Source organism: Crassostrea angulata, chromosome 10 (genome assembly GCF_025612915.1).
Source record: "Crassostrea angulata isolate pt1a10 chromosome 10, ASM2561291v2, whole genome shotgun sequence".
Lineage (NCBI taxonomy): Eukaryota > Metazoa > Mollusca > Bivalvia > Ostreida > Ostreidae > Magallana > Magallana angulata.
Window position 1 is genome coordinate 42333745 of NC_069120.1, and position 25000 is coordinate 42358744.

The window sequence follows — 25000 nt, forward strand, 5'->3', positions numbered from 1 at the left end:
CAATAAATTATAGGGAAACAGCTTCATTTCACAGTTTCTTGCACAGAAACCTACTGATGCTTTAGTTAGTTCTCTGTATCACTTTGCCTCCATTTGCTTGTACTTGAATTGCAGAAATTACATTACCGTGGCAGATTTCATCCTAATGCATCACAATCTGAGCCATTTTCATACAAATGCTAGGTCTCTAAGGTATACAATGTTTTCAACCCACAACCTCCAAATGTGAAAACCATATATTGAGTGATCTAAAGTGAGGGAAGATGAAACATGATGGAATTGCTACTTTATATACTAAACAACCCTTTGATCTGAGGAACCTTTAGCTTTCTTGTCCTGAGTTGTGCTCCTGGAGTTGAAAATTTTCAGTTGTAAACTTAATGGACCAAGACAAAAACTTCAAACATAAATGGCTCTAGTGAATAACTTCTGCTCATAAAAGACTTTTCTGAACTAAAGATTTCACATAAGATTGTTTGATGACCCATGTGTAGTGTCATAACAAACACCAGTCATAAAGTTGCAGGAAGACAGGAGGATTTTGAACTACACTACTCTAATAATAATGGGTCTTCATAATTTTAGCAACATTTTCTGGGTATTTAACTGCTATTCTATCTCTGAATACTGGACCAAAAGTACTGCCATAAGGGATGCTCAAAGATTCTATCAAAACTATCAGACTGATTTTAATGGTAGAAGGATATAGTAGGTGGTGGGAAAATGCATCAAAGATTTCCTGTCCTGTCCAAGTCATTAACTAGCTATGAAGGAAACCAGCAGAATGCCCAAAAGGCTAGTACATAAATCTACACCCAGCAAAGATTGTATGCCAGGTAATCTTGCACCTTTCCATTGCCAATTATATTTGTGACTATAGATCAAACATTTTGGATACATCTATATTGATTATAAGGCTTCCACTAGCTTCAGATTGTCATATAAAATTTGTAATAAGAATTTCACAAACATCATAATCATCAGGCCTTTATCTGTCTGGCTAATCTGCAGGCAGATTGCCATCCAAGAACGATTTTCATCCTCGTTGACAGGACTGCGGAGGTAATTTCCGTTTCACACTTCCCAGAATTTTTTCCCAAGTAATAACTTTTAACAGTAATTAGTGATGCAAACTTTCACTTTTTTGTCCAAGTTTTGATTGTTGTTTGCCAATGGTAAAAAAACACCAATTTTCAATTCCAATTACCTGGATGAAACATTCAACAGATCAATTTCTCTTTGCTTTCCTTTCATTTTTGCCAAATTTAAATGAACTGCAGAGATCTATTTTCAAATGTCTTTACCACATATTGTTATATTTTGGTATGTAGCAGCTTTGAAGATGGGTGGGGATTTGTACCATTGGTTATGCTAATGGCATTGCAAACTGTTTGCCACTAATTAAATTCCTGGGATTAATGGCAAGGGAGTTGTAATTCTGTCCAATTTGTTATGCAATGGTGTAGCATGTTAGCTATACACTTTGTTATTCAAAGGTAAAAACATCCCCCCAAACAAGGGAAGTCCTGGTGGAAATCACATGGAACACTTCTTCATTAACAGTTCTCTTGCAATATCAGTAAAAAACTTTTTCAAGCCCCCATGATCAATAGGCCTGCAATTATTCTACTGACAGAGCCATTTCAAGCTTGAATTGTCCTGATGCCATGTCAAATAGGTGCACCACATTACAGAGAAACCAATTTTTGGTTTTGCAACTTCCAAAGAAAAAAATCCTGGGTGATCAATGCCATTTGGAATCATCTAGAGGGGTTGTGTGCATGGTTAGAGTGAAGATACTAATGTCTTGAAGGGAGAGGTTTAGTAAAATATTGGATACAAGATAATTCCATACACGTCAATCTCGGGGTAAATTCACCAGAACACTTGGGAAAGAATATCGTGAAAATAAATAGGAGGGGAAAAATAATATCAAAAATTCTTTAAAACCTTACAGAATACAACGGACTTACCAGCAAAATCTGCTGCATTAAAAAAGAGAGAAAAAACATAACGTGTTATTGCCTTATTATTTAGTCAATACATTGAACATTAAATGACATACACACACAAAAATATTGTACCACATTCATTACAGAAAGCAACACAAAAAACAAAATCTTGTTACGAGTCAATCAAATCCTGAGACTGTTGTTTGTGCACTACATACACTAAAATATTTCTTTTTTTCCTCTTTCTTTATTCTGCACTAAATTTTTATTGCAGTTTTCAAAGCACAACCTCACATGAATTTTTTATGATAAAAGTTCTTTAAACCACAGTGGGTATCATTATCATTTATTTAACCCTTAAGGTCATAAAAAAATCTCCTTATTTCAAACTACTAAGCTGAGTTACACAGGGCAGACTGTCTTTTGAAGGAACTGTTTATTTGTGAGAGACTTTTTGGGATGAATGTGGTAAGTGGATTTTTCTTCTGTACTGACCTGGTCTGGGTTCCATGCTGTTAGGCATTATGGGGCCTGAACCACTTCCTGGTGTCTGGAAAATCAAACACAAAGTTGTTACCCATTTTCATGAAAGTTGCTTCAATCAATTAAACAGTTTTTTTTTTTACTCCATCTCAAAAGGTTAATTTAAATTCTAGTCTTTTCCCAATTACTTGAAAGAGACCAGCAAAAAGACCATCTATCTCAAAAATCAATTTGTGGTTTGCCAGGTATGAAACTGCCTATTTCGTACACTGGTTTTTTAAGAAAAATAGTCCCCTCATAAAAAATAATCATAAATAATAAATTGTATTTACATCTTTATATTTTAAACATACAAGAGACATCTGTACCACAAAAAAGTGGTTGCCTCATCCTAAAGGCATGGCAAAAACTAGAGTGACACCGATATCACACTTTTTTTGTTGAGCCTCCCTCCTACAGTTATTGGTACTGAACCTTGCTGCGTTATCGGTGATGGATTATTGCCGAGTATACGTGACATCATGACTGTTGAAAAACCCCAACCCATTTTCCCCAGGAAGTCTTCAGCAGGCATTTTGGAATTCAAAAATCATTTATCTTCCCAGATTTACTAATTTAAAGATTTGCCCTTACAATTTACATAACATCTCTCTTTGAAAACATAAACTGATAATATAAACATTCCATTTCTTGTTGAGATAGAGAGATGTGAAAGAGTTCTTTGTGGACGATAGGGAGATAGAAGGAAAAGCTCATCTGTCAGTGCCATTGACTAAAAACTTACATTGAAATCAACTTGATTGGGTGGCATTCGAACAGGCCCTGGGCCCCTTGGCCCACCCGGGTATCTTGGAGACATGAAAGCCTGAAAGGAAAAGAAATATACAATGCAGACGGCTGTAAGTACACTATGAAATTCTTGATAATTTAAAAATAATCATGCAAATTTTTTATTTTTCATTCAATTAAAATTGAACAATCAAGTAAACATATAATTTATAAAAATAGATAAATTAAGCAATTAATGAAAAATGATAATGATTTCCTGTAAACTAAAAGACACTGTGGTTTCTCGTTTTTTAAATTCATGATGCAACATCTTTGATTGGTGAGCTTAATTATAAAATCTTCATTGTCATCATATTTAATATAAGTTAGACTTTATAAGTATGCAAATACTATTTCCTTGTAATCATAATAAAATTGCTATTTCATTTTCAAAACCAGAACAAGTCTTCTCAGACTGGTTTTTCTGGCTTTCTCTGAATTCTTAATGCAAAAGTCAACCCGCAAAATCTTACTTTACATGAAAGACAGTTTACGACAATTAGACTGCATGTATTGAATAATTATTTTCTTGCCCGAGAGAATTTATGATAACGACTACCTTACATGAGTTTTAATTCATGTAAATAACCATTCATTTACATTTTAATATCAAAAAACAAAACCCTGCATTGTCTTATGAAGGCAGTTTAGGAGCAAATTCATCAAACCACCTTCAGAACACAGGAAGGTTAAGGAAGAAAAATGATCAAACCCGCTATAGTCTTCCCTTTGTATATTATTCTTGTGTGATCTCTGGAAAGCTTGTGTTGCTTTATCTATAGGGATTAGCTGGACCTCTTGGTGCATTACAGATTAAAATCTTGCAGCATATGTGACTCTGGTGCAAGCCAAAGATGAAATTTTGCCATCTGTATGTTAGAGGAACACAAAACTGGCAAATCCATTAGCTGGATCTGGAAGGTGAGTTTTTGTACTTCTCAGTTTTTTTGTGCCATTTTGTCCTTTAGGCATTTTTTTCATTTGCAGCAGAAAATGATACTTGTTCCCTGACAAAATTACCTTTTTCCCCTCTGCATCACAACTGGCTATTATGTAACACTTAAAAGCATCAGTTATCTCCACAACAAGGACAACCTGAGGATTGTTTTTGAATTCCCGGCTATAAAGTGGTGCAGAATTTCTTTTATCAAATGTGATTACGTTTCCATTCAGAAACTTGTCCGCCAAAAGCCCATCTATGCATGGCAGACAGGCGACAGTGTATTCAACCATGTTTCGGCAGATGTCTTAAATTATTTCCTTGTTTACATAAAGGGATAGTTCTTAAATATTTCTTTTTTAATTATAATATGAATATCATAGGGGAAGGACGGTACTCTGCATGAGAACAAGTTACGCCTAATCTACAATCCAATGGAGAATTTTTACAATTTGGTGCGCTGGATTTTGCAGTTGAGAGACCAATAACTTTCTAAAGTCTCTTCTTATCCTCTGAAAATTATGACTGAATAATAGTCTTTGAAAACTCTCTAGTTTCCTCTTTTCCATTAAAACCTCACAGGAAAGATACTAAGCAAAGATAGAAAGGAGGTTCTTTTCATTGTGTTAAGACAAGCAGAAGATAACATTCATCAAATCTGAGCCAAAGCAATCAGTTCTCAAATTAGATTTTTAAAATGCAGACACATTACTGCAGAATCAAATCTTTGACTATATTCAAATCACATATTCTGTTGTCACACAGTGTTTATCAAATAATTCTCCCTTTAGGAGATAAACCCTCATTTTCAACAACACTTCAATTTTAGCACACACTGGGAAAGGAAATTGAAGAGAAGAATGAAAAAAGAGAGAATTTCCCATAATTATGACTGGTAAAAAAGCCTTGATATTGTTTGACAATGTAATTTAATAATCAAAGTGTTCATTCTATCTGCCCTTGGAAGTGTATAATGACATATGTTTGTATAGTTCTCTGTTGATAACATCTTTTAATAAAATCGACATTCAAGCTTCACTATTTAATCACGAAAAAACCCTTTAATATTCTGAATTACGCATTTACGAAAAGCTTAGAAATTTATGGATGTTCAGTAATGAAAATTTGATATGAATCTCTCAAGCTTACTCAAGTTAGACTAAGTTTCAATGCTAAATGTATCTTGTGTCGTAAACTATGCAATTACTGCCATTTACGAGAGAGGGGGTGAGAATGCTAGGGGAAACACAGCAGTTTAGTAGATATCTTCCTCCAGTTGGTTTCTATCACAAGTTTCTACCCAACAGTGTCCAATTTTCCAGCTGCACGAATGTTGTCCTTCAGAGGTCAGAGGTCGGATCTGTTTCCATGACAACCATGTTGCCCTAACCAATGATAGGAGACACAACTGCTGGAAACGATTTGGCTTCAATTTTGATTAAAAGGTAAGCATCTTTACTGTTTCAATTTATTTGCATTGAGTAACATGATAGAAAGGAAACCTTAAGAACTCTTAGTCAGATAAAAGGAGCAATTGCCCCTCTGTTTGTACTGCTGTGATAAATTGGTGTGTTTTGAGATCGCAGATGAGTTAGGGGGAATGGATTGGGGAGAGACTGTTCACAAATATATCATTTTCCATCCCTTTATTTGCTAATGCCTTCATGTCATAGGCATCAAGATAAGAGTAGACAACTTTTTAGTGACTTTCAAAACCCACTTCAGAGTGGCAAAGAGAGATAAACATTGTAGGACTCTTCCCATATACATATATATATACTGGAGCTGCAGGCAATAGTTATTGCAGCTGCTTCATTGAGACATAAATTTAATGGCAACCAAATCTTGAAAGCTAATAACTCCTTGCACAGCAGCCCATACTTTGTGTATTCATCTGGGTAAATTGATATTCTTGATGAGTTTGCTTCAAGATAGCAATAAGGATGCAAATCACTTCAAAAACCATTTGATTATAAGTTGCTACTTTGATAGTGGTCTAATAAAAAGAGGAGAATCTAAAGCCGAAACACAGACAATATAATCACAAGAATCATGCGAATCCGAAACTACTCCAAGAGGAAAAAACCTTTGGAAAATCCTTTGGGAATGGTCAATAATGTATATCTATATTGTATGGTTATATATTGGTTCTGGAATGGGGATATTTTGTGTATTTAGGCTTTAAATGGATTGTTAAAAAGGACTCACAATAACAAACAATAAGGGGCTTTTCTGTTTGCCAAAGTAGGCAACATCAAAGGACTGCACAGAAACTAATATATATTTAACAACAGGGCACCTTTGCTCTGCTACTTTGAGTCTTTTGATTCAGACCTATTTTGCAGTTAACTGCAGAACCTAGATGAAAACCCCCTTCTTTCTTTGATATCCTCTGTGCGAGTGTGTACAGTTTCATATCCTGTAGTCCTCTCGTTTAACAGGCTTGGAACAGAGAAGCCCCAGCGTGCCAAAGGATTAATTATGTTCTGCTTAGCTGACAAGGCTGACATGAATATTTCAGCAATTATCCACAAAACTGATCACAGAAGACAAAAGCCATTGAAGAGACAACCACGCATAGAGGACATATTTGGAGATGGGAAAACAACTCCTTTCTGTATTTTGGGTGGGAAAGAGAGAGAGACACACAGATCAGACTAACTTCAACTGATCCCAATTCAGACCAGTGAGTGGCTCATCAACTTTATTGGCATGAAGGAGGCTCTGTTCCTATTCATCAGGACAACAGTGCTGGCCCCCTCATCAAATTCATCATGAAATTTAATGAAAAGTGCATTCCTTTGAGACAGCTAGCAGTGTGATCTCTCTACTTTTTGGATTATGCGAACAAGAAATCAACTTCCTAATCATGCACCCTTTTCAAAGGAGAGAAACCACTCCTGGGTTTTATCTCTGAAGGCAGTTGGGGGAACACCTTGTCTTCTGAATTCAATTCTAGGAATATATATGTGCAATATGTCCTGCTACTTTTGGGGGGATTTTGTGATTATGCAATGGAAATCTAGCATGAAATTCAATGAGGAATTTAATTCAAGCCAGTACAAAGACTGATAATTTCAACAGCACTTCATCACTGAGGCTAAAAAGAGGTAAGATTTCCAATTAATATCCTGATATTTTGTGGTTTTTCCCAATTATAGCTATTGAAGGCCCTGCACCCTACTTGCAGACTAATAAATTATACCTAAATCCATTACATATATTGCTATGTAATGGATCAAAACAGAACCAGCATGAGAGAGGTAAATCTTCGTCAAAGCCATAAAGTAACCCATTCATCTAATGAAAAGGATCCAGCCATTATTAGTGATCATTCTTGGCTTGGCTGACAGTTATCTTTTTCATACCTAATATTTCATTGCTACACCCCTGGATGTAGAATGATAATGTGATTTACTGAAGAAAAGCTTTTCTGTTGAAGCAAGAGATTTTCAACAGATGAGATTTTTGGTACATGCACATGTAAGAGAGATTCATTGTTCAGCTTTCCACTACTTTTTTCATAATATCCAATATTCCTTCCCCATCTTCTTGATCTCAATATATTTTCAATCATTTTTTCCAGCTAACTGATTTCTTCAACTGACATTTCTAAGATAGGAAATTTTCTCTCCTCCCTCCTCAATCATGCAGCAATTCTAGAAATGCATCTCTCCTACCAATCAACTCTTCAAAGCTCTAATGTTTAAACCTCTTATAATTTCCTCTCCTTTTTCAATAAATGACAATGGAATATTCTTCATTGACAAATTGATTTCTGTTTGTCTTTTGAAGTTTGTTCAGCATTATCACCAACAATTGAGATTTCTTGCTAAAAAAAATTCATAACAAAATGCAGCATTTCATGAATGTCAGAAAACTTTGTGATAAAATCAAAAACCATCTAATCTGTTCATGTAATCCTTGCTGTATAAAACATGTGGAGATTTCCAATCAGGCCACTGTTAGCTCTAGTATCAATTTCTCAATCCCTCTGAGAGATGCAAACCATTTCTCCATACATTATGGCCCATAATTCACAAAACTGTCCACGTATCATAAAGCTCATTCTAAAAGCCGTCCATACATGCCATATCCTGTACATAATTAATTTCCTAAAAGTCACAGGTATGTTAATGGTTTTAAGCTGGACTATAACATTGCAAAAGACATTAAATATTACCCACCCTCTAATCACAAGCATTTTTTTGTATCGAAGAAATATGCAATAATTCATCTTTATTTCCTTAAAAAGAGATCAGAAACATCAAATATAAATCAAATACTTCTAAAGTTTAGCCATATTTCCTATTGCGTCGTAAATAATTCTCAATAAATAAATGACATTTTCCCCACCAATCAATGTGATCCTTCGTTTTTTCCCCCCACTAAATATTCATGAGATTTTAATTGTAGTTACTGTTTTTCATCTCCCTAAAAGTAGTCAGTGTCAGTATGAAATGGGATAACTTTGAAAGCTACTGTCATTTTATATTCCATACATAAATTATATGGAGATAAAATTTTCATTCGCCTTTCTCTCCTCACAATCAGGCCTATGCTTTAACTCCTTGAGTTACTCCATGGCACTTTGAATAGAATATGGTCATTACAATTATGAAATTCAATCTGGCTGTAATTTGGTAATCATGTATATCTTCCGGCCCAGTGCATACATATGAGCCAATTTTTGAAGATCTACCCAACACCATTCATCCATGTAAATGATATACCCTGACAAGCTAATTTCCTAGACTTAATACACCTCTATTTCATTGTCCAAGATAAACGTTCTGAATTTCAGGTAAACTCTTTCCGATGGCAGAGACATTGCCTTGTATGACCATTCCAGACTAGCCTTCAAGATCCCCTATGTATTATACCTTTCTTCCATACAAAGGTTTACATGGTCTGTAACTTGTACCATTGATCACAAATCACTTAAGGGAAGAGGGTGCTGGAAATCTATCCATCTTTTATATTTACTGGCAGAGAATACTTCCCATGCAGTCCAAGTTCTTTTCTTGACATTGCAATTTCCAGAGAACAGAAGCACCTTTGCTTCAAAGAATGTATTTTCTGAAAAACGCAGTCCATCTTTCCCAATGGCTCATGCCCTCACCATTATCCTTAGCTCTTTCTTTACCCAAGTGTTTTTCATTGAAGAAATCAACTTTAATTTTTGCAAACACTCCAACTTATTTGGTTAACCTCATCTCCAATCCTACATTTAATATTGTTTTCGATCCTTTTTAATGGGTCATAAAACTACTAGTAATAAGCCTGAAAAATGCATGACGACTTGTGTTCCTGTGTTTCAGGTAATAAAATTTGCCTTGGGACTTCATATCAAAGAAAATCTGGGTCAGATCAAAGAACCTGGTAAGTCAACGCTTCAATTCATAACTGCAAGGTTCATAATCAAATCTCGCCTGTTATTTCAAAGGGATTAATATTCTCCCTCTTTTATTAGGGTGAGAAATAATTCCTCTTATCATATTGGAAATGATAGATTTTTTTTTCCATTTCACAAACCTAGTGAAAGAAGATATTACCAAGTCTCCTTTCCAAAGTGATTAGTAAGCTGTAGGGAAAATTGATTTGAAATTTCATTTTCTTCCCTATTAATCTTGTAACTTGCACTGCCTAATTATACATTCCTGGGAACCCTTGAAAATGCAATAGCACACATTGGTTTCCCATTCTTAATCTCTCACCAACCCAGAAAGTCTATCTTATTTCTCATGTTCAAAGCAATAATTTAAAGCAGCCTTCAATTGAGTTAGGCTAATGGACTTTCAAGACTAATTTCCTGCAATATATCCAACCCCCTTTTACATAGCTTTGTAGTCAAACCATACTACTCTCCAAATTCTATTTTCTACGAGTTTTACAAATTTCTGTCTTCAATTTGTCATTACCAAATACATCAGTGAAACACACTCTTGTGAAAATATTTACTCAAAACTTCTTCACCATTATTTTCAATTAATTGCTTTCGGTAAGGCCTGTGCAAACAAACTCAAATCCAATTATACTTTATTTTGAGTGTCTTTGAAGCCAAAACACCCACTGATAATTGGTATACATTTATTTTCTCAATGTCTCTCTAAGCCTAATCAACAAACAGTTCCAGAATTATGTCTGAACCAAAATGAAGGTTCTCTTTTCCCCTTCAGCACTTAACTTAAAAGGATGTTGATAAACTAAATTTGATAGCTACAGCCTAGTCAAATTTACTTTCTATTCAATTCAATGTTAAATTACCCTTTTCTCTTCCAGATATTCAATTACTTTCCAAATCAATTTAGCAACTTCTCTAGTGTGCAGAAAAACAAGCTCATTATAAACACGATGACAGGTTATTTTTCTTTGTGACTTCGACAGGCAGCAGTTCCCAGTTATCTCATAAATATGTTCTCCTCTAACAATACTGGTAATTTATAAACATCCTTCAAAGGATTTTTGCCAACCATGAAGAAACAAAACAAAGATTGTTATAAGGTTCCTTTATTAAAAAAAAAAATCTCCTGCAAAAGAGAGACAACCCTTGTTTTTTGTGAAGATGTAATTGAAGCCATATAGAGTTACTTCCCATTTGTTGTGATTAGTTTAGTAATGAGTATACAGACGACATGGAGAATATCTTCAAACTGATTAGCAGAAGCCGGTAAGCAAAGTTATACAGTCAAACACAGGGTTAACACGACTAAATGAGATCAATTATCTAAAGGGTTAGAAGTCTCTCTTGGTTATTATGAAATCTATAGAAACAAAATTCTAGTTGAAAAACAGCTTTTCATTTTTTTTGCCAACATGTAGATTAAGCTCACACATACAACAATTACTGAATCTGATTTGCTGAAAAAAGCATGATTTTTTTCTTTTTGATTTTAAAAGCATCTATTTTGAAAAAGAAATAAAAAAAGAAGAAGCAAGATTTCATTAATATTTTAAATCTTGAATGAAATAAATACACTCACACTAAAAATTATGAAACCAAATTAAAAAGTAAGAAATTATAAAACAAATTCAGTTGATCTAAACAAAATATCAAATCTTGATGGGAAATAAAAGAAAGGGAAAGCTACTGGACTAGATATAGATATAGAGAGCGGCACAACAACTGGTGTGGCGGTGAGTCTACTCACTTGATTCTGTCCCATCATGGGGTGGTTGGGAGGTGGCTGGGTATGGGGGGACTGTTGAGAAGCTCCAGGCTAGATAATATAAGGACTCCATCAGTTAGACACAACTTACACAGCCTCTGCCTCTTTCAAGGTGTGCTTAAAGTGCAGTTTCAGGTGCAATATGGTGCTCTTTTACATGTTCAGGTTTTCAAATCTTGATTTTTTTCCCCTTGCATGTTAGTATAAAACTCCAAATGCTGTTTTTTTATTCAACAGTCAATACTTGTTTGATACAGAAAATGAGAGGCGGTAATGTATGAACTGTTGGGTGTCTTATGGAAGGGAAGTAACTCTTACAGCCTTTGAAATGTACCGATAGGCCATGAGAGTTATCCTTCTTGTGACACAAGCTAAATGAATAATGATGTGATGACAATAATGCATGATATTGTGATGACAGTGATGCTTGATCCTGAACTGACAGTGTGTTTATGTACTTACAGGAAAAAACCCTGGTGGCATTGGCCCCCCAGACATTCCATCCTGAGGATTCATTTGACCTAATGGACTAGGTGCTGCTGCATTCTACAAAGACAAACAAAAAATATTCAACATTTTAGAATAACAATATTTAATATTTTTTATTTTGTATTTCAAAGTCATATGTAGTTCTTTTAGTGCATTTTACTATCTTAGATTGTGTGGGTGTGAGATATAAAACAATGAATTTCAAATGTTCCAGTGATCCTTCAATGGTACACAGTAAGGCAGTCTTATAATGCAATCACTTTGTGATTTATCATTATCAACCTTTTTACATAAATATATTTTTTCACCATTAAGACAACAGAAAACTTCCTACAGGTAATGACTGGTGCTATATTCTTATACAATGACTCAAGTACAAACAATAAAATATTTCTATCTTAGAGAACTGTGTCTGTGTTGTCCGTGATTTAACAGGTCACTGATCCCCCTTCAGCAGTGTATAACTAATACATGTATTATGTAACTACCTAGATGTCTGGAGAGTCTTATCTACAAATAGATAGATCTCTCTCAGATTGTATTTCATTTCCGTTTTGGGAAGTCTTCTTTTGATTATAAATATCCTTTGATTATAAATATCTATTCTTAAATATTTCTCTTTTCTCCACTTTGTTCTCAATCTAAAGCTGATTTAGAAGGACAGATCTGGTAAGAAACCTGCAACTTTTGAACAGGTGATTGTTTAAAGTTCATCAAATATACATTGCTCCGCAGACTTCATATCTGTCGATACTATGACACTGTAACAGCCGTTGTTTAACCTTAACCAACTTCACTCCAAGACAAACCTCTGTCAATCATTTAATCAATAGATTTCACTTCCAAAAGAGGGGGAGGAAGTGTTCAGGAAACAACAGCCATGATTATTGATTGAGAGTGACCCGACCACAGCACATCGGGCACTCGCAGAATGTCAACATGTTTATGTGGTATCTTTCCTTATATCTCCATGGCAAAAAGATAGTTGTTTACAGCAGATAGAAAGAATCAATAGCAGATTTCAAACTGTCTTACATTAAAAAAAAAAAATTATGCTTCCAAAATTTTTTTTAATATTCACATATATTTTCCTTTTTCAGAAGATTCCTGTAAATCCCTGCAAAAAGATTGGTAAATAGAGAATGATGGTTTACAGGATGATGTGGCTTTCGAAAAAAAAAAATGCTACATTGAATTCTGAGATTTGTCATTAAAAATCAATAGACTTCCCTAAACAAACAGACCAGGGTGGAATTTACACATAAGCGGCACACACATTGAATACAGTGGCTTGTCCCAGGACCCATCAACCAGTGTTTATCTATGTAAAGCTCAGTCGATGACTTTAATCTGACACTAAAATTATCATTGTGTACCTGTTCAAGGGTACTTTCTTTTCCCAAGACCCCTCTACCCTTTCCCTTTAAAAAAAAATGAGCCTCAAAATGAGTTATCTCACTTTATACACACAAAATAACAAAAAAAGGCCACTTTCTGCAATCATTCTGTCAGGACTGATATGACATCTAGATGTAGCACATATCAAAAATGACAATAGATCTTTATATTTCTGTGACCTTTTCTCTTTAAAGATCACGACCTAATAGACTGAAAAAGCAAGTCAGCACTCAGCACTCTGCTTGAAGACAGTCTTATAGTTCAATCTGTGCAGTTAGGTCCAAAAGACCCAAGAATAGAAAAACACTCTCTTATACTTCTCTATGTTGCAAAATCACTGGCAATGTTTACTTATTGACAATTCTGTTGTGTGGGGGCTTTGTGACAGGAATGCTCTGACCTACATAAGCAGACAGTAATGATTATGTAGCCTGACTTTAAAACCCTCCATTCCTCCTTTCAATAGGTGTTTGCCTATTGTAGCATCAATAGTGGGTAGTCACCCAACAACCCACGTAAAAATCACTGTCACCAACGCTTAGTTACATGGACAAGCTTTTTGGACCCACTAAATTTGAACTTGTCCCACTAACTAAGATAATTTCTTTTTCAAAACCATCCTTTAGACCCTGTATTTGTTACTGAATAAGACAAATTAAAAGATTTTTGGCACAGTTAAGGATACACTAAAAAAAAAAAAATATTTTCAAACTGGAGCTTGTACAGTGAGACCTTGTTGTTTGTTTTTGCTGAGATTCTATTGACCTTGGCAATGAAGAACAACCATGTCATGAAATCTGATCTTACTACAAAGGAACTGAAAATGATAGGTGCCTAGCTTGTTTTCTTAACACATCCTTACTTGAAATATCAAGAAAAAGACAAAGATAGAAAAAGACAGTGACCAAAGGTGACATTGACCTTTTATCCTTTTCAACAGAGTTTTCAATTTTGCAACTGGTTGACATTACATAAAATCCAGTCAAAGTTGAAAAGAAAGAACTTAGTTCATTCTGCAAGAGGCCCATGGGTCACATAGCTCACCTGGTCCATTAACGGTCACATTCAATGAATCTGAATCTGCATGTACAATATTAGGATACTTTTAAATTAGTATTAAAATAGTAGCAATGAATCCCTGAAAAGATGAAATTAAAAGATTTTCCTCATATATATTCCAAAGTAGAGGTTAGCATTCCTTAAGGGCCCATTGGGGTCAGGGTTTAAGTAATTTAAAATCTACACTTTCAAAAGAACCATTCTTGTTAAAGGAATTTCTGATGCAATGGTTCTAAGGCAGACAGCAAACTTTCTCTATTTTCAGTTATATTTACCCTTTGAAGGGTGTGGCCCTTTATTAAACTATATTAATTCCCATTCAATGTAGAATGTTTTGTGCCTAATTAAGTTGAAATTGACCCAGTAGTTTAAAAGAAGTTGAAAAGTGGAATGTTTACAAATGGAAGCAACAGATAAACAGAAAAGCTTACTTAAACCTTCAGTCACTTTTTATTCTTAATACCATAAAAAATCTTAAAACAGGAGGAGGGGTATAAGTCATAATTGGTAAACTGTGTCAGTTTTGCAAAGGAAAAGGGCCAGTCTGTGGACCTCAATTGAACTGGATGAAGGAAAGTCATTAATTAAACTCCAAAAATCAAGGATTGCGGATGCAATCCCATTCACTTCACATACACTAAAATAGGTATGAACCTTTAGATTTTATACATATTTATCAAAAGGAATGTAATATTTAATGTCAGGACCTTCAACTTCAATAAATGGAAAAGATTCCCTACATTTAACATATGTGACACACTGTCAGAGAATCCCACTGAACAGAAAACCTATACAAGATTGACACACTCAGAAGAAACATCCCACTGCAACACTGCCGGGAGAAAGCTGTCAGTAAGATGAGCATCCCACATTTCCTATGACCCCCGGACTGGTAATGTTGTCGAGAGATTTGCTTCATGAATCATTATTTTGATGATCTAGAACCTGTACACTGTATGTATAACAGCAATGGTTACCTTCCTGACCTTCAACCTTTCATGTCAAGGTCAAACTTACTCAAAGTAAAATTAGTGAATATGAAAATAATGTGTATGATTTGAGCAATTTGAGATGGGATTTTTAATCTGTTCAGCCTCAAAAACATTATGTGAAACACATGCCAGGGATCCTTGCAGTTTGTATGGGACTTAAAAGTGTGTGTGTGTCTGTGTGTAAGAGCATGCAAGTACTGAAGAGGGTAGGGATCATAAATAAAGTTATTTTAATAAACATAGATACTTACGTGTGCTATACCATTCACGCCGTACCCTGAATTTACGAACCCCTGAAAAAAAAAGACAGTAAAATAATCAGAAGACCATCATGGTAAAAAATTAATTTAAGAATTTAGTTTATTACGACATCAAATTGTCAATAAACATATTGAAGAACCAGTGTATGCCAATAACTTTTAAATTTTGGTTTAAATATTACGCAAAATAATTTATTGTATATACATGGTAGCAAAAATAAACAAGGGCAACCAACTTAGTTATTTCATATAATAAAATTTCTAAGCATAAAGAATAAATGATTCATCACTCAGAGATGTTTTTGAATGATGATGATGTCAGCTTTTTGTTGTGATTTTAGCAATATTAGTACATGTTAATATTATAACCTTTGATACAACAAATCAAAATATCACAATAAGTTTCACTGTATAAATATGTACACAGCTTCATTTTCTTTATTAACTTAACTGAATCTCATCAACAACATGTCAAGGCAGTTTATTTATATTCCAATTCCTAACCCCCTCCCCCCACAAAAGGATATATTGGACAAAATTTTCAGACAATCATTGCACATGTACCAAAGTCTACACATACTTGTAAGCAATGTACTGGTATGGGTCAGTAAATATAATGTATGCAACAGTGCAGTGTTTTCAGGTTTTTCCCCCCAGACACCATTTTTTATTGCTTTTCTGCACAGTTACAGTTCATGAACTGCCCCCATCTCAAAATCACCACGCACTAGTAGGCACGCTACAACGTGACTTTACACATGCGTAGGCATCCCTCCAGCTTTTAATTGTTGGTCTAAATTTCAACCTTCACATTTGTGAGGGGGGAAAATTACATATTCCTTCCAGTCTGAAAGTTCGGCAGCAAAAGCCTACGAGGGAAGGGTTTGGTTCTAAATATAAGACAATTCTTGCAAAGAAAACCAGGTATACAGTGTTGTGGATATAATTCATTGAGTTTAACATGAATACTGTAAACCCTCTGCAAAATCGTCTGCTTTCACCACCGCCAGAGAGAGAGAAGTCAACAATCCGTCTCAGGAAATCAATACTCCTCCCTTTAAACCTGACCTGAACTTACTGTCTGGTGATGAATATCTTGAATATTGTGAACAATTTCTTTAACTTTTAAAACTCTAATAAATTTTGCAGTGAATTTACTACCATAATATCAAGTTTTTTACCAAATGAACTAGAATCACCAAAGAACCCAATGTAGAAGAAAACATGCAGCATTGAAATGCATCGCTTCTCTCAAAGAGACTACCAATTCCATCATTTTTTTTAATGATATAAACATTCAATTTAGACATATCTGACATATTTTCATGAAATTTGCTATATTAAAGAAAAAAATTAAGTAAATATTGATACCCCATATATAGAATAAACATAGTGCTCCAATGCAGGTGAAATAGAGAGCAATATTTATGTTCAAGAGAAGTCTAAACTGATTGATTGTTACGATTGTTAGAATTAGTTGATTTAAGTGACTCTTGACATTGGTTTCCACTTTTTTTTTTATAAAAACAATTCAAGGAAATTTTCCATCGATGATCAGGACATAAAATAAACACATGTACACGTATCATGTTGATTTCAGGATGATTCAATTTTCCTGCTTACAAAACCTGAAAATCAACAACACATGTGTGCTAGCTACCAATACAACTAAAACTGCTATCCATTAACTTTATATCACTCAAAACCTCCCCAAGATGGAACACAACCCAGTTACTGCCATACACACTTTCAGCAGGTTTACAGCTGTCTATTGATTTTTAGCCTTAGTCTCTGCTACCACTTTTTTCCTCAATCAAGAATACATCACCAACACTACAACCTGTAAATACTGCTACAAAGACAATATTGACGGTTTCAACATTTTTTTTTCCAAAGTCCACCTCAAAAATAAAATGTAATTTACGTCATTGTTCAGAAACCTAGGAGATTCCAATATAACTTTTTAACTTCTTCAGTTTCCAGAGCATCCCAAGTGAAACTTAAGAAAAGTAAACTCTATCTTTTATCATATTCTAACTGGATTTCCTCTAGACTTGAAATCAAATGCATTTGAACAGAATTTGTATAATAGATGATGACTTGAGAAATAAGGTACCGGTACAAGAGAGATATATTTAAAGTAAGCTTATCAGTGTACACAGATTTAGTATGGGAGGTCAACCAATGCAAGTCTACACGTGCAACGAGATTTGAACCCAAACCAAACAATAGCAAACAAAACAAAATACTATCTTCATAAGGAATTTTTCATTGTGTTTTTCAGAGGGTTCTAAAGGAATTTTTTTTTTCTTTGGGAGGGGTGGTGGGGGGGGGGGGGTGGTAGGGGGGGGGTGGTAGGGGGGCAGAAGGAGTGATAAATGGTACTGCTCTCTTATTACCATCAGCCTCCTCAGCTCATCAACTGCTAACAACTGAAATCAAACAGCTATAACTCTCGTTCAGATGATGAGGAAGAATCTTGCCAGCCTCTCTTTCAGCAACTTTCCCCTTTGACCTTTCAGATCAGAAATTGACACAAATAAGATGGCAATTACTAGGTCACCAGAGAGGAAGTAGTTTCTTCTTCATGATGGTTGGCACCGATTCAACTTGTACTTATCTGCATGTGTAAAATGTTAAAATTCCTACTGCTGCTTCAAGCACATAGATGTCAAGGTCAAGACAAAGATGCTGCACAGCATCTAGTCAATAAGTTCTCTGCACTCGAAAATTGAAACTTTAGTTCATAATTCATTCCAACTACACAATCTAAACTTATCAACCATATATTCTGTATTACTGGAATCTTAAATATTTTTACTCAAATTGTGTCCATATTCACTTTTTTCTATCATTCCTTTTCATTTGAAGAAAAATCTTTAATTCTGCATGATGATTAAAACTAGTTTGTCATATAATGCACATGACTTCTCCAATCAAAAGCTCTGAGCTTATCCGAACAATTACTCAACAAACCAACGCCTCCTTGACCCTGTACACTATTATGATCCAACTTTGAAAGTGAAATATGGGGGAAAATGTTATGCAAAATTAGACCAATACTTAAGGTACCCACTTTAGTTTAGTTGGACTTAAGTCCAAACATGTCCATTCTATAGATACTTATACCTTACACTAAGCTAGTTCACTTAAAAAGACTTCAATAAACTTGTTCAAGACTTCAATTGCATTTTATGCTGCTATTTCACCTCAACAATTATGGTTGAAAAGGCCTTTAACCTTATACTATGAAAACTTAAAATAAAAACTAGGCAGATAGGCACATACTATTAAAATTGGAATTTGTGTCAAAAAATGGAATACTTTTTACCCCAATTATGGTTAAATCACAAGTTACCTTGACATCAAACATAACTCGTTTCAAGGTCAGTCAATTTTATTACCAACCTTGACCTGCTTTATCAGGATACAGGAATTTGATGTCTTCATATATACTATATACTTTTAATATATATATTAACTTGTATATCTATCATTATTACTATGACAATGTGACAAAACACTAATAGAAAATTATCTTACACCCTTGCTGTTCATTAAATTCTTTACATATTCATTAAAAAAAATCTTTATTTTTCTCTTGCACGATCTGCTGTGACCCTCGAGTCATCTTAACAAGCAATACCTCAGTATTCAAAACTCCATTAACAGTATGTAAATGTCCCAAACCTCCCCTCCTTTTATTTCTATACATATGATGCAAAGCTTTGGTGTATACAACACTCATGCACACACTGGAAATTCTAGAATAATCAGGATCCTAACTTAATTTGCATGTGTTGGTGTTTACACCTTATTTGTGACATTAAAGTTCAGCTCTACTCTTTAGGTTCATCTAAAATGAGGCAAAAGATTTTTCAAGTCAAAAGGTGATTTCAAGCTCAGAGAAACTTTCATTATCATAAAAAGGCCCGCACGATGTTTCCCTGTGAGGAATACTTAAAAACTGTCTGAAGTAAGCTGTGCAATACCTATTGTTGTGAATTCTCTTTATAAGCTACATAATACCTATTGTACTAGATTCTCTTCTTCTCAAATTTGTCTTTATAGACAGATTCAAATACAAACCATTTAACATCCACTGTTAATTGATATATGCAAATTTAACAGTGGTAACATTCCCTCAAGATACTGATGATGTAATGTTACATTCTTAAATCATTATTGGTACATGTGCTTCTTTATTTTAGCATAAACAGATGTATAGGTTCAAGATGTATGAATATATATATACAAGGGAATTTAACTGCCTTAACACTTTCTTTTTACCCTCTATGAATCAATACTTATGAATATAAATATAAATGCTGTCGCATGCAAATTGCTGACGAGCCATTGGATGAATTTGGTACAATAATACTTGCATAATCATGAAATGCCTTGGCTTCACTAGAATGATCACAGTTTTCTCTCCGTTCTGGAGCCGCACAATATAAATCCCAAAATACACTGAAAAACAAAAGGCAGCCTCATTAGTATACATACTGTTTATAAAGTCTTACATTTTAAAAAAGTGGGAACTTGAAGTTCTCAAAGAAATTCAATTTCTAATATGATAATTCTTTGGCTTCACCATTATCAATTTAGTACTGATTTTATCCACAAAATAAAATATTTTATCAAAGTAAGAAATATGTCAACCATTTGTTTTAGTAAAGCCACTGTCCAAAAGTTTACATGCAGTAATTTTCTTGAAAATTGTTTTTACAAATTCCACGAAAATTGATGTCAACTCATATTGAAACAACAGTACAAGTTTTCAACTTTCTCGATAGTATAAATGTAACTTTAGAAGGAAACTGAGAGGTGTGGAGCATCTTGTTATATTTCTTGGGGAACATTCCCCATGCCATCTTTCAAATATATAAAATATCTTTGTATGTCCCCACATGACTTGTTGTTTATAAACTTTATTTGGGTAGGTAGGAATGTTAATTTTTTTTTCAAAGGTTCAAACTATATCTCATAAAAGATGAACAAAAATTAGAGTACTCTTCTGTTAGGTGATTGGGAGAAGGCAAATGGTTGTTCAAGGAAAGTTCATTTTTTTTCAAAAATACATAAATTTCAGTGTTCATTGAAATCCTAGATGGGTTTCCTTATATATCTATAATGGTCCATATTCACTGTATGCCTTGTTTATTTTTAGGGGTTTTTTTTTGGGGGGGGGGGGGAGGGAAGTTTGGATGTGTGGGTTCTGGTATAATGTGTTTAGATACTTAGTGTAAGTTTGTAGACTTACCACCACCATGAATGTAAAAACCCAGGTGGTTCTCCTAATGTTATGTTCTTTTCCCATCGTATCTGAAAAAACAAAATTAATATTTTTAGTTTCAATTTCTAAAAATCATTCAAAACAGTTTCATAGAATCTTAATTGACTACGTACTTCTAAAATCCCAATATTCTCACAATATTTTACGTCATGTCTCATACCATTGGATAACTAACAGTCATCGTAATTCAAATTCCAAGCCTGGCTCTTGACATAGATATTTCCTCTTAACACCCAATTTATAGATGTACATGTAAAATTTTATATGTTTGAAATCCCGGATGTATCTCTAGCAAAGAGCAGCACACTGGCAGATAACAAATATCTACGACTACTTCCTGCTTACATGGACCCCCGTTAAAAATGAACACTGATGGAGATGGTTTGCCCAGTCTAGGGCCAAAATCTCTGGACAATTTTCATTATTTAACCATTCTCATTTCTGTCTCTTGCATTTAAATCACACTTTAGAACTAGCCATGTCTTGTATCTTTTAATTTCTACGTTATTCCTATAAAAAAAAAATAATCACAGTTTATATGGGCCAACACATCTGTCTGTTGTGATTATGTTACTACCTTCCTCTGGCTCTTAAGTGTTGGTCACACTCTTGAAACATACAGCCATATCTTATATCTTTTAATTTCTACATCATTCTTATTAAAAAATCGCATGTAATTTATAAAATACATGCTAGTAGGACTTTTTATCATTTCTATAAGGCCTAAATATGGAGAACTCAGAGGAGTGGTTAAGGAAGGCTATTGCGTCTTGCACTCTTTGACGGACCTGTTTTACCGCTGGACTGTGACACGAGAGTCATCACCTGTACACAGAGGCTTGCACCAGATCAATAGCGAGGATACACTAGCGGGAACCTCGGTGTGTACAGACCCTAGTCAACATCCCGATCAATACATACCATCACAAAAGTTACCAGATTCAGCCACAATACTAAGATTGCTAGCATATATGCAGTCACATATTAAAAATTCATTTTTAAGAGTCCTAATAAGCCAATTTAAGGAAAGTACTATCTTCAGTATCTTGTGTTTTAAGAGAAATATTGATTTTTTCTCCATAAAGTGAGCCATGTACCTTATTACCTATCCTTTTCCTGTTTCTGCAACTTTCTTGCAATGAAATTGTTGCGGGCATTGATTTCAAAAGGATGTGCTGCAATATGTCTGGGAGTTTCCCCAGGCCCAATAAATGACAAAGTTTTCTGGGTCAAGGTCAAAAAGCATATTTTTCAAATTATTTGAAGAACTTTCACAAGACAAAAAGATCCTTTAACCATATTTTCAAACCAAAAATAAATTTTATATGTACTTATTCTTGAGGAACAAATTGCATAAGATGGACAATGAATGAGAAAGGAGATAAAGAATTAAGTTTTTAATAAATGTGTCCAATCCCATTGTAAAATATTGCAATAAAATATGTTCACACCACAAATGTAACCAATATTGTGAACTGAATTGTGAACAGAAATTCACAAAGACAAAGTGAGTAACTGCTAACTACCATAGAAACAATTATCTAACACATATCTTAAGTATTTTTAATGCAGGAAATGAAATTATAGGTCAGACAATAATATCGATAAAAGAAGATCAGCATCCTGTGCCGTGACATTGGAGAGGGAAGAGGGAGAGTCACCCATAGAACATGGAAGGGGTGTGTAGTAAGCAGGTTTTTTATAATCACATTCAGACACACTTAATACAAGCATGTTACCTATAAAATTTCTTGATGTTGTTACACATGTGCATAGACTTGCAAACCAGGGTTTAAAAGAGGTAATAAATAGAAAATAAAAATCTTAGATGCAAGAGCATCAACATGTTGCCTCCTGATTGGGGAGTGACAAGAAAAATGACGGCATTCAACAGCATCCATTATCGGACTGAATGTCCCAAGCTCTAGGAGTGGGGACACACTGAGGGTGTTGAGATTTATAATAGGGCCAGATGTTCCTACAGTGTACCTGCTACTGAAGTTGTAACTTTTATTGATTATTATCCACACGAAGAAATGACCTATTGGCATTCTTCCCCCTTAGTTCTAAAGTCCCAATCAATAACTAATGCTAGTCCAACAACAGCAAATGTTCATTAAAGAGTGTGTGCTATGAGTGAGTGTGCGAGCGTGTGCGTATGTTTATGTATTGTTAATGTTTTTTCAAGCAGACAAAGCACATGTAACCATGTGTGTCCCCTCCATATCTATGTTACACACACACACACACAATGTAGACATGTCCTTAGGCCTGTTCAGACAGCAATCCTAGCCAGTCAACCATGACACATTTTGCATGGGTGAAAGTGATGTGTTTGTTCAGTGTCATCAAACATGACGCACTTTTTTTTTTAACCAGCTCTAACTGATTTCCCTGTCTGATTGCCTCAGAATTTTTTTTTTTTTTGAATTTAAAAATCATACATTCAGATAATAAAAATCAATCTGTTGTAAAATTTTCCTAAGTGAAGACCCACTTTCCCTATCAGGTGCTCCATACTAAGAATGGCATGAAACATGTATTCTTTTGACTGATAAGTCACTTTCTAATTTTCCCGAACTCTGGCTAGATAACAATGCAGAGGGGTATGCGGTTCCTGGAACTAGCTCACAGTTGAATCTGCGGCATTGAGGTGCATCAAGTGTGCCTGCGCTGAGGAGGCTTGGAAGTTTATACATATTATGTACACATACCTTTGTGACCTTTTTACCTTTCGGATCTTGTATGTATCGGTTAAAAAAAAATCCACATTTAGCTTGGGAAGAAACTTCCTCTCTCATTATTTCAAAAAATGTGTCTTTAATTCTACCTCATCTTAAAATCAATTCATACTAGTTCCTTTAAAAAAGTTTTTTTTATGACTATTGAATTTAAAAACATATATATTTTACTTTTCTATGGCCAACACATGTTTGTCTCGTATCTACATGTACCCCCTCCTCTAACATAGCAAACAATTAGTTCTTCTCAAAACACACACATACTCAACAATCCCTAGAATCTTTATGATTACTAGAAAAACAGGATGTTGTGACCTTCTCCTGCTAAGAAAAGGAAGCAAGTCTACTACACTAAAAAGGAATTGGAATTTCCCTCAGTTTCATCCTCTTGCTAACAAATTATATTCAACCCCCCCCCCCCCCCCCCAAAAAAAAATATCTTCAACTGGACAAATACTAAAGAAGATCTACTTAGTTTTCCTGCATGGTTCTGGGATTCGACTCTTCAAAAATGAGTGGAAAAAGGACTAGTTGGAGCTAATGGGTATTTCCATGTAACTACCAAAAAGGGAAACCCAATAATTTGCCACAACTTTTGATTATAAACCATCCTGAATAAAAAAGAGGGTGATAGAAGCCTCCAAAAAGACTGTCCATGTCTGTCTTTTGATGGTCATAATGGAGATGGAGGGTGTGTGTTGTAAAGGAGGGTTGCTGTATAAAACACGACCCAAAGGAAATTTCCTAAAATGTGAATAAAAGAAAACAAAATTGAAATCCTCCCTATGACCATCATGGTGGAAAATCCAAGAATGTTTACCAATAGCACTTTTGATGTCATTGCCTTAGATCCTGTACTTTAAAAAGTACTAACACAACACATGCAGCTCTACATGCTGTTTTAAGAATGGAATTGTAAATTACATACTTCATAACATCGATATTAAGAAATCTATTAAACATCTCTCAACTTCTGGACTAAAAAAAAAAAGAAAAAAAAAAGGCCACTCCATATATGGGTCCAGCAAAAAAATTGCAAGACTTCTTCAGATATATGCTTTCTCATTTCCTTCTTCAAAAGTCACATTTACAAAATACACTGCTAAATTATGAACTCATAATAAAAGACTAGACAGCTGAATGAATGAAAAGAAGATTCCTGTCCCAAAACCACATCAAAGAGGGACCCAGGGAGCAATGAACACTGGGGGAGTTGGTGGTTGGCCAATGTTTCTTTGCAAAGTTCATTTATCCCATTCTGTCAGCTTAGAGTTTAGTTGATTAAAAATCATTTGAAACATTAAGCTCTCTCTCTCTCTCTCTCTCTCTTAAAGCTAAGTTGCATCACACAGAACTGCACACAGAATTACCAAAATTAACTATTAACTTGCAA

At 34.6% G+C, this 25000-nt stretch overlaps 1 protein-coding gene and 1 long non-coding RNA gene across 24 annotated transcripts in view; one reads left to right on the forward strand and one right to left on the reverse strand.

Annotated features, from left to right (window-relative positions):
- LOC128166085 (uncharacterized) overlaps positions 1–12267 on the forward strand; it is a 16686-nt gene extending 4419 nt beyond the window's left edge. For 4 of the 10 annotated variants that reach the window (XR_008241108.1, XR_008241111.1, XR_008241107.1 and 1 more), the window contains 6 exons: positions 3138–3334; positions 4046–4184; positions 5511–5648; positions 6645–7313; positions 9525–9585; positions 11837–12267. This is a non-coding gene — a long non-coding RNA (uncharacterized LOC128166085). Of the gene's footprint in view, positions 1–3137; positions 3335–4045; positions 4185–5032; positions 5099–5510; positions 5649–6644; positions 7314–9524; positions 9586–11836 lie in introns of all 10 variants that reach the window. The other 6 variants (XR_008241109.1, XR_008241114.1, XR_008241115.1 and 3 more) reach the window with 6 other exon arrangements.
- Positions 1–25000, reverse strand: part of LOC128166083 (single-stranded DNA-binding protein 3-like) — a 45752-nt gene that overhangs the window by 16468 nt on the left and 4284 nt on the right. For 11 of the 14 annotated variants that reach the window (XM_052831000.1, XM_052830999.1, XM_052830996.1 and 8 more), the window contains exons 4-11: positions 20834–20895; positions 19956–20040; positions 15562–15603; positions 11835–11918; positions 11355–11423; positions 3220–3300; positions 2448–2502; positions 1974–1985 (exon numbers count right to left, since the gene is read on the reverse strand). In XM_052831000.1, the coding sequence (XP_052686960.1) occupies positions 1974–1985; positions 2448–2502; positions 3220–3300; positions 11355–11423; positions 11835–11918; positions 15562–15603; positions 19956–20040; positions 20834–20895 (490 nt within the window). The remainder of the gene's footprint in view (positions 1–1973; positions 1986–2447; positions 2503–3219; positions 3301–11354; positions 11424–11834; positions 11919–15561; positions 15604–19955; positions 20041–20833; positions 20896–25000) is intronic. The other 3 variants (XM_052830993.1, XM_052830987.1, XM_052830997.1) reach the window with 2 other exon arrangements.